Source organism: Schistocerca cancellata, chromosome 5 (genome assembly GCF_023864275.1).
Source record: "Schistocerca cancellata isolate TAMUIC-IGC-003103 chromosome 5, iqSchCanc2.1, whole genome shotgun sequence".
In the NCBI taxonomy this organism is placed as follows: domain Eukaryota; kingdom Metazoa; phylum Arthropoda; class Insecta; order Orthoptera; family Acrididae; genus Schistocerca; species Schistocerca cancellata.
The window spans coordinates 276,247,799-276,258,159 of record NC_064630.1 but is presented as its reverse complement, the minus strand read 5'-3'; the positions used below and the strand labels follow the sequence as shown (position 1 = coordinate 276,258,159).

At 38.9% G+C, this 10,361-nt stretch overlaps 1 protein-coding gene across 1 annotated transcript; it reads right to left on the bottom strand.

Moving 5' to 3' along the window:
- Window positions 1-356: 356 nt before the first annotated feature.
- Window positions 357-9,284, bottom strand: LOC126188493 (craniofacial development protein 2-like). Its single transcript, XM_049930097.1, is given in 7 exon segments — window positions 357-370; window positions 438-559; window positions 672-985; window positions 987-1,473; window positions 8,118-8,167; window positions 8,615-9,103; window positions 9,258-9,284. Coding segments are annotated over 7 exon segments (1,503 nt in total).
- Window positions 9,285-10,361: the final 1,077 nt, after the last annotated feature.

Sequence of the window (10,361 nt, the reverse complement as noted above, 5' to 3'; positions counted from 1 at the left end):
ATGTTTCCAGAATGAGATTTTCACTCTGCAGCGGAGTGTGCGCTGATATGAAACTTCCTGGCAGATTAAAACTGTGTGTCTGACCGAGACTCGAACTCGGGACCTTTGCCTTTCGCGGGCAAGCGCTCTACCATCTGAGCTCAGATGGTAGTGCGCTTGCCCGCGAAAGGCAAAGGTCCCGAGTTCGAGTCTCGGTCGGGCACACAGTTTTAATCTGCCAGGAAGTTTCACATCAGTGCACACTCGGCTGCAGAGTGAAAATCTCATTCTGGATACCAATTTTTGCCTGGAATTTTCCTTTAATTTCTCTAATTTTCTTATAAAGATCTCTTGTCTTCCCCATTCTGTTACTATCTTCAACTTCCTTGCACTGTTCATTAAAGAATATATTTTTATCTCTTCTAGCTAATTCCTGAAAACCTTTATTTAATTCAAACATAGCTGATCTATCTCCCTTGATTTTTGCTTTCCTTCATTCTTCTGCAACTTGCAGTGCAACTGATAGCCATCTAGTCTTCTTGCTGTTCCTTTTTTTGGGAATATATTTCTCTGCGACCTCCTTGACAGTATTAGCTACTTTGTCCACATCTTTTGTGAGCTTTTGTCCTCCAGCTTTAATACATTAAATCTGTTTTGCACCTCTACAGTGTAGTCGGAGGGTATAGAGTTACGCTTGAATCTGCAAGTTAGAATACTGTTTTGCTACATTCTGAAGTTTCAGCCGAAATTTTGCAATCAGGAACTCATGATCTGATCTGCAGTCAGCCCCAGGTCTTGTTGTAGCTGACTGAACTGCGCTCTTCCACCTCTGATTACAAAGTATGTAATCAATTTGGTTCCGGTGTTGGCCATCTGGCGAAGTCCAGGTATACAGGCGTTGTTTTGGTAGTTGAAACAGTGTATTAGTAATTATCAATGAATTTTCTTGGCGGAATTCTAGGAGTCTCTGTCCGGCTTCATTTGTTGTACCAAGACCATATTTATTTCCCTGTTATACCTTCTACAGCTTGATTTCCCACTTTTGCATTCCAATCTCCAACTATGAAGACGATATCCTTTTTTGGTGTTGACAGTAGTAATTCTTGTAAATCTCCATAGAACTGGTCAATAATTTCCTTTTCAGCATCGGTTGTTGGCGCATAAACTTGAATTACTGTGATGATGAGGGGCTGACCTTGAAGTCTGATGGACATCATTCTATAATTTTTATATTTGCATTCCATTACAGCTTTTCTCACTTTATCACTAACTATGAAGGCTACTCCATTACTTCTGTTGTTATCGTGCCCAGAACAATACACCATATGGCCATCCGAAGCAAATTCTCCCATGCCAGTCCACCTCATTTCACTTATTCCCAATATGTCGATGTTAATTTTCTCCATTTCTCTTTTCACTATATCTAGTTCTCCTTGATACATGGATCTTACATTCCATGTTCCTATGCAGTGCTTCTCTTTGCACCATCTTGCTCTTCATGAAGCTCCTCTCAACCTGGTTCCCCCCAGAGATCCGATCAGGGAACTTGAAACTCCGGAACATTTTGAGCTGAGTGAAGCCATGGGGTTTTCTTGGGATAGTTCAGTGGTGGTTTCCCGTTGCCTTCCACTGTCCTCCAACTCCTATCTGCTCACCGACTCTGTTTCCCGCTGGGGTTGGTTACCCAACCTTCTGCTGAGTTGCTCGGCTTAACAGGGGCACCACGTGTAGGTAGGAAGTTGGAGAATTGAGGTGACAGAGGCTGTGAGAACTCTCTTGCTGAGTTCTTGTAATTGCGTATCACCTAATGCCTACTCCCAGATAATTTATGGAATAATGTCTTCCAGTTGTTGACCAGCTATATTGTAGCTAAATGATAAAGGATCTTTCTTTCTATGTATTTGCAGCACCTTACATTTGTCTACATTGAGATTCAATTGCCATTCCCTGCACCATGCATCAATTTGTTACAGATCGAGACGTGTTTCCAGTAACAGTGTTTTCAGCAAAGAAAAATGGACCATACACCCTCTCCCATGAGACTGCACAAAACACATTAAAATTTGGAGAATCCTTCTCATGTTGTAAAATTTCATGTGGTTGTTCCATATCCCATATTCTCATATTATGATGGTTCACCTTTCCATTTAAATAAAGTGTTGCCTTATCTTTAAACACTAAGTGTGGAAGGAAACTGTCATCCTACATCTTGCCAAGAACAAAATTACAGAATTGCACACATTTTTGTTTGTTACCTTCATGCAGAGACTAGTAGCTGAATTTTGTATGGTTTCATGTGTAAACATTATGCAACACACCCCAGATGGACATCGGGGGCATGCTGAGCTGTATGACATGTGAATTTCTGTGGACTCCTTGTGAAACTATGGCAGATGCAGTCAACATCTGTGCCAGGTACTCAGGGACAGCCTGGTGACTTGCCTTTCAAACAACCTGTTTCTTGGAATTGTTCATGTCATCGTCTAATGCTCTGTGCTGTAAGAGGAGCCACACCATACCTAGTACGAAAGACACGCTGAACAGTTATTACTGACACAAACTGTGCAAAATGCAGAACACAAATGCTTTCTGTTATCCAGTCACCTGTTTTGACTAGAACTGAAGTTGGTGCACGCTGCTTCTACCTAGCAGGAACCATGTAAAACTTGAGCACTTGCTCTTTCCAACAGTACACTGTTAACGCACATATCTCAAATAACATAATAGTTATGATTTTTTAAAATCAGATATTCTTTTTGATACACCCTGTTTTCTAATTTTCTGGAAAAGATACTGCGATTTACACAGTCAAATGCCTTTCACAGATCACAAAGTATACTTGTAGTCTGTAATTTATTGTGTAATGAATTAAGTTCATTCTCACTGCATGTGTACATAGCCTTCTCAATACTGAAATCCTAAAAAAAATGAATTGTGACTTGTATTATATTTTATTTGTGGTCAGATGGTTAAAAAGAGGACTGTATATTATCTTTTCTAAAATTTTTGAGAATGTGTGAAATCAGATGGAATTTGACAGTATTTCTTCATCTCCTTATATAAAGCTTTACTTAGCATATTTCAATCATTCAAGAAATGTTCCACTGATAAAAGACTGGCTACACAAATAATTTAAAATGTAACCAAACTCAAAGGAATACTATTTAATCAAATTTGTTGATATATTACCATAGCAACTAGAATTTTAAGGATTTTATGTTGGAAATTACTTCTACTGATGATGTGAGAGTCATACTCATATTATTGTAGTGATTTGTAGTGACTGGTCAGAGACATTCTTTCGTGGCATCTGCTGAACCTGACAACCCCATCTTTTCAGTAACAGTTATGAAATGCTTATTGAAAAGTTCAGCAACACTGCACACACCAGTTACCCATGTATCATTTACTCTTGAGGCTATATATTCCTCTATGTCTCTGATTCTACAGTCTCTTTCTTCACTATGTCCCATATTGTCTTTATTTTGTTATCTGATGTGACCATCCCTTTCTGGTAATGCATTTGCTTTGATGTCTGTATTACTGTCTTCCATATTTTGCAATATGTTTTTTAATAATCTATAAAATTTACATCAGAGCTGACTGATAAGAGTTTCCTTTTTTTTCTTACAAGATACCTTTATTCCTTGAGTAGTAATCCATGCCCTTTTTTATAGATGTTTGTCTAATCTGGGTTAGTTATGAGGAAAATAGTTTTCAAGTAAGTTATGGACATTATTAATAGAAGTGTTGAATTTCTCATTCATGTTATGAGCATTGCACACACCACTCCAATTCATATCTTTGAGGAGTTTCCTGAAAGACACATTTTTTGGCTTGCTGACTACCCATTGGAACCAGGTTTAGTAGATTTTATATCCTGATCAGCATTAACATTTAGCAAAAATAACTAAATGTGATGGTCTGAGAGGATGCTAATTATTGGTTTTATAATATAATTTTGTTCATTAGATATTTCTATAATGATATTATCAATGCCCATCTTTGAGACCTCATCTACTCTAGTTGGGGAGTTAATAGTATGTATGTTAAATGACAATGCTGCTAACTGTAATAAGTTATTACTGGGAGAGGTTTCAAGAGAATCAACATTAAAATCACCAGCAACCACAATTTATTATTTCTTGTTGTTAAATAGGCCAACAGTGCTTCAAATTTATTTATGACTAGATTAAAATTACTTGTAGTTACCTGGTAGAAACTTACTGTTGTGAATGATTTATTATGAAATTCTCCTTCTGTTGTACATGCACACAAAAGATAGTTGGCATTTTACATTAACTGAGATAGAAACTGGGTTGAAGTAAATTTGTTGCTGATTGGTGAAAATATTTAGCCAGCAACTGTGTTTGCTGATCTAATGTTTCAGAATTATGCTGTTTAGTTTCTTTCTCAAGCTGAAGGTTCATTTCAATCCTGATTTCTCTATTTCTCTTAGAACTTAACTTCTTCTGTCCTACATAGCTTAAAAAAGAAGCTGCTACCACATCTGTAACCACTACTGCTATTTTTCCGCTAATGGCGGTGACCCTCCACCACCACCACAAGAAATTTCCTCCTGTTAGCCCAGCCAGTTAAACCTTCCCTTTCCTGTTGAAGTGTAGACCATGCCTTGTACAATCCCACCTACTGAGAGAATCAAGAAGGAGCCACACCAATATGTGACCCCACACCTGACTCAAGCACCAGTTCCATTTCCATATTAACTCTCCTCACAGAAGAGTTCAAATGAGGTTGGTCATGGGTCACGGCATCTCAGTACAGATACAAAGTCCACACTGGTACGTCTAGATGCTGATGCAATCTTTATCACGTCACACACTATTATTGTACCCAGGATCTCTGTCAATACAGTTGCCTGACCCATCCACAATAACCATAGTGTCTTCACTAGCAAAGTTTTTACAAACCAGACCAGCACTGGCTTTAAAAAAATTGATGACCTGGCATTCTGACCCTAATTCATCCTGCAGAAGTTGCCTACACCTCTGCCATGAGAACTACGTAACAACAAAACTTTCTTTTTCTTTGCTGAGTTTCCTACATTCTTACTCAATTTTCTACAGAACATTTCTTACACTCTATCTACACCTCCCTCTGCCTGAGGGTTATCAGTTTCTAACTGAAGCAACAAGTCCTACTTATTTTTCACATTCACCACAAAGCTGTCTGATGAAGTTCTAGGTCTGTTCCTTCTGTTTCCAACGAATGCCTTGTTGGGCAAAAGCTCACTTTTTGATGGTCTATTTGTTGTGCCTACCTGCAACTCAGCATCTCAGTTATATGATGCATGGCAACTACCCTTTCCATAATACTGTTAGAATGACTGATGAGTCTCCAATTCCCACACGACTACAGTCACCCCAATGGGAAAAACTACTGCGTCCATCACGCCAAACCCCAGAGCAAACAATTCTATGGTAAGTCAGGCACTTTTCATTCATGACAAAATTAACACTTTAATGATAGTAAAGCGATTCAATTACTGCAAAACAAGAAAACACGTTTACAAAAACTAGGCCTACTCGCAGCTGTATGCAAACAAAACTACTACATGCACACTTTTTTGATCCAGAAAGTTAATTTCACGCTATGTTTAACAAATAACTTTACTAGCTGAAAAGAAAAAACAACAATTAAACGAGATTGTTTAAGTCTACTGCACTAAAATGTAAACAAAAATATGACTTTAACTCTACTTTATGACATTTTCTTGTTTTTGGGAATAATACCCAAAGAAAAGTGAAACCTTTAATGGTAAGCTTGGAAACACACTAATACAAATCTTTACTAGTTATCAGTATTAAACAAAGTTTCATTTCAGTTTAAATCACTTATCTGTACAGGAGCACAAAATTCATGCATTTTGCCTGGAACAGGGCTACCAACATGGTGCTCCTTGGTAGCCAGACAGCAGGCATGTGGGACGGAGGGGCAGAGGGGTAGCAGAAATCACCATGGCTAGACTGTACGGATGGGAACACTTGATGCAGAATGGATTACAGCTGTCAAAGTGGAGGTATAGTTGGTGACTGGTAGGTTTGATGTGGATGTAAGGTACTGATGTAGCCATTTCTGAGGTGGATGATGATATCAAGGAAGATGGCTTGTTGGACAAAGATGTCATCACTGCATCTGTAGCAGGTGAGGGGCTGCTGATACTGAGTAAGTGTTTAAGGAGACCAAAGAGCTAACATCATCATCTCCTATTCACCCCAAGAAAGAAGCAGTGTACCCAATTTGTCTTCATATAGAGTAAATTCTGCATGCAGGAATGAGAAAGTGTACTAAACATTTACACACAGTATGTATCGAAGATGGAACATGGGAACTAGCACATTTTTATCCATTATAATTATCCGGGCTGTTATGGTGTGGTCGGTTGATGAATTTTGTCTCAATTCCCAGCGTTTCGTCTCCAACTGCGGGAGACATCTTCAAGGGAATCCGTAGGTCGATGGAAGGTCCAACACACCCACTGGCTCACTACTGACTGCTGCTAAATTCCGTGTCTGCGCGCTCCCGCGCCGCGGTGTGACGTCACGTGTTTTGAAAACGTCAGTGCAATTGGCCGCTGTCCGTTGCCGTCGATCGCAATTGCCATCACCCAGTAGTGGACGGGTGGTACACATCTTCTTTAACGCCGGCATCCATATACCGTTTAATTTCACGCCCTCCTCCTTTTGGTTGAAATTATTTTGGTGTTTAGCGATTTCGATTGCCTCCCTGTAGAGCCTTTTGTAGTATCCGCTTGTGGCCGCTAGTACTTGCGTCTCCTCGAAACGAATATTGTGGTTCCCTGGCTGGAAAGCATGCTCCGCAACAGCTGATCGTTCCGTTTCTCCTCTTCTACAATTTCCCTTGTGCTCTTCCAAATGTTTAGAAACAGTTCTTTTAGTTGTACCCACATAAACATCACCACAACTGCATGGGATCCTATACACTCCAGCTAGAAACAGTTCTTTTAGTTGTACCCACATAAACATCACCACAACTGCATGGGATCCTATACACTCCAGCACTATTGTAGAAGAGGAGAAATGGAACGATCAGCTGTTGCGGAGTATGCTTTCCAACCAGGGAACCACAATATTCGTTTCAAGGAGACGCAAGTACTAGCGGCCACAAGCGGATACTACGAAAGGCTATACAGGGAGGCAATCAAAATCGCTAAACACCCAAATAATTTCAACCGAAAGGAGGAGGGTGTGAAATTAAACGGTATATGGATGCCGGTGTTAAAGAAGATGTGTACCACCCGTCCACTACTGGGTGATGGCAATGGCGATCGATGGTGACGGACAGCGGCCAATTGCACTGACGTTTTCAAAACACGTGACGTCACACCGCGGCACGGGAGCGTGCGGACACAGACTTTAGCGGCAGGCAGTAGCGAGCCAGTGGGTGTGTTGGACCTTCCATCGACCTACGGACCCCCTAGAAGATGTCTCCCGCAGTCGGAGACGAAACGTTGGGAATTGAGACAAAATTCATCAACCGACCACGGCATAACAGACCGAATAATTATAATGGAAATGATATTTCCGGTCGTGAAAGTCTACATTTTAGTATAGCACATTTTTTACCAACTGGGATGTCAGAAGTGACATGAAAACCATATCTAGACTGGCCAGAACACCGACCCCTCATCATTAGTAAGCTGGGCTGATTTGATATGCTGGCATACCTCCCCGTCCCAGAAGAGGTCACATTAACCCATATGGCTACCTGGGTGGGCCCCAGATGAGGGGCTTGGGCTTCTTGGTGGTTATGAAGGATTCCTCTAGATAGCCCATGAACAGTTTGGTATCAGATGGTGCCATGCAGGTGCCAATTGTTGCACAACAGATTTGTTTGTAGGTGATTCCTTCATGATGGTAGGTACTATTATTGATATTGTAAAAGTTACAGAACTCAGAGGTTTATGATCTGTAATATGCCATGATTTTCTTTTATTCCAAGTGACATTAACGTAGAATTGTTTAAATGATAATGCTCCTGTCACTGACTGTTATTTATTTCCTCCTGGATACACTATTGCAGTTTTGACTTTTTTGCCATTATCTAGTGATTTATTAATGTCTTTTTGAGATCAGTTCTAGTGTGTGTTGCAGTACATGTCAAGAATATTGTTTGACCATACAGGGAGTGTTATGCTAATGCCACACTTATGACAGTTAAATGATAAAAGCATTAACATTTAAAGATCTATAACATGTAGCTCCCAGTTCAGCTTCTTATCAGTATAAAAATCCTAGAGTTTTGACTGTATGTTTCATGTATTATTTGTAGCACTGTGGTCAGGCTTTTTGCAGTACTGAATTTATGTATTTTGTTTTATTGAAGTCCAATGACAGCCCATTTTCAGAAAATCACATAACATTCTTGGATAAATTGTAGTTCACTTGTTGTACAAAGGTCATTTAACTGAAAATGCTTCAAAATACATACAACTGAAGCATATTAGTTGTAGATTATGTATGTGAATATCACACAGTAGTTTTGTTCAGTAACTTGTAATGATTTGTGTCTATGGGAAATCAGTAAAAGATGCAATATAGTCTAAGAGTCATTAAAAATTATGGGGTGTTTCTGCATTTAAAATTTATCTTACCTGAGTTCCATCAGAAATCATGTGAAGAAGTTTCTCATTCTCAGCCTCTAGCACTTCAGCTTTCTTCTTCAGACGATTAACTTCCGCTTCAAGCTCCACAACACGCCTCTGCAAACCCTCAGCTGAACTTCCAGCTTCTACTATGGTTGGTGAAGTAAATTCCTGTCCACTAGTAATACCTTCAGCTCTCATCCGTAGCTCATCCGCTTTTTGAAGTGCAGCTAAATACATAAGTTCCTTCCGTTCCATTGACTGTATCCTCCTTTTTAGTTGCATTTCATTTGTGGCAATTTCTTGCAATTTTTTCATATTTTCAATATCATCAGGTGTCAGACTTCCAGATGGTTTTGGACCTACACTTGCCAACTCTTCTGAATCTTTGATACCACGAACTACATTTTCAAGTTCTTGAAGTCTTCTAGTGTATGACTCATCCATTGGCAAGAGCTGCTGTCCAGTAATTATTCGTGTCACTTCACCAGGAGTAACCTAAAAATGTATAAATACATCGAGTTACTTTTTATCATAATAGTACTCGAGAAGGTCATACAGTTGGTATGCAAGGTACACCAGTAACGTCACAACCCAAATGAAAATACAGTCACTGAAACTCACTGGTGTGTTTAAGTACATCTTAATTTACAATTAATCCATTCAGATGTGTAATCATAATATCAAAACCAGAGAGTTACATTTCTTAAAGAAGTAACAGAACAAGTGAAAATTCATCATTTGAAAAGTATTCTCAGTAGAAAAATGCAGTGTAACAGAAATTCACAGAAAGAAATATTTTGTTCTTTGTTCCTCTGTTTAAAAATGAATAAAAAAATTATTCCAAGCATTGTTCATTATTATTTTTTGTTCCAATGGAACCAGTAGTTTGTGCAACACTGTGATAAAGTTTACAATGATTATAACTATTCTATATGACAGCCATCAATAATGGTCATGTTCATCGGATGGGGTTTAGCGTGTAACAGAATACCAAAGAGGATTCTGATTGTTATTTATGAGACATGATTGTGAAATGCTTTTGGAACATAAGCCATGCCAGAAGTTTTCTATGCACCTGTGAATTTTGTATCCCTGCAACAAAAAGACTGCAAGTGTAATACCTGGAGAATTTAGAGATCACCCATGAGAAAAAGAACATTTGAGATTGCTGTTAACACCACATTTTATTCACAGTTGCAACAAGACTGAAAATATGCTAAGTTTCTCTACATTGCATGAATGATGTACTATGAAGCATGCAACTCTTTTGAAAACAGTGGATAATGTTGTCTCTCACAGAAATCTCACAGCTGTGGACTTCCTCAAAGAAGTAAGAACCAATAACTGTTGATTTTCTGTCATTTGCATGTAGCAGCGATGTGTTCATGTAATTGATATTGCATGCAAAATAAATTTTAGTAAATGTTGTAACATTTTCCATTATTTAAAAAATTGTAAATTCTTGATCTCACATTGAAATGGTTGTATTCAGTCCCCATACATACTGATAGCTCTTAAGAATAATCTTATGTGAGTGTCACACAGTCCCCAAGGAAACGTCATTTCATGTTGGATTTTCATATGTACTATTAAGAGGCGATGAAAAGGTTTCTGTTTGAGAGTGTTGCTACAACATACATGCCAATTGCAGGACTCCAATGTGGGTATATAAGCACCAACATGCAGACAAGAAATTAGTGTAATATTTGTGTCTTTACGACGTGTGTGCGGTAAACACAAAAATGTCACCTAT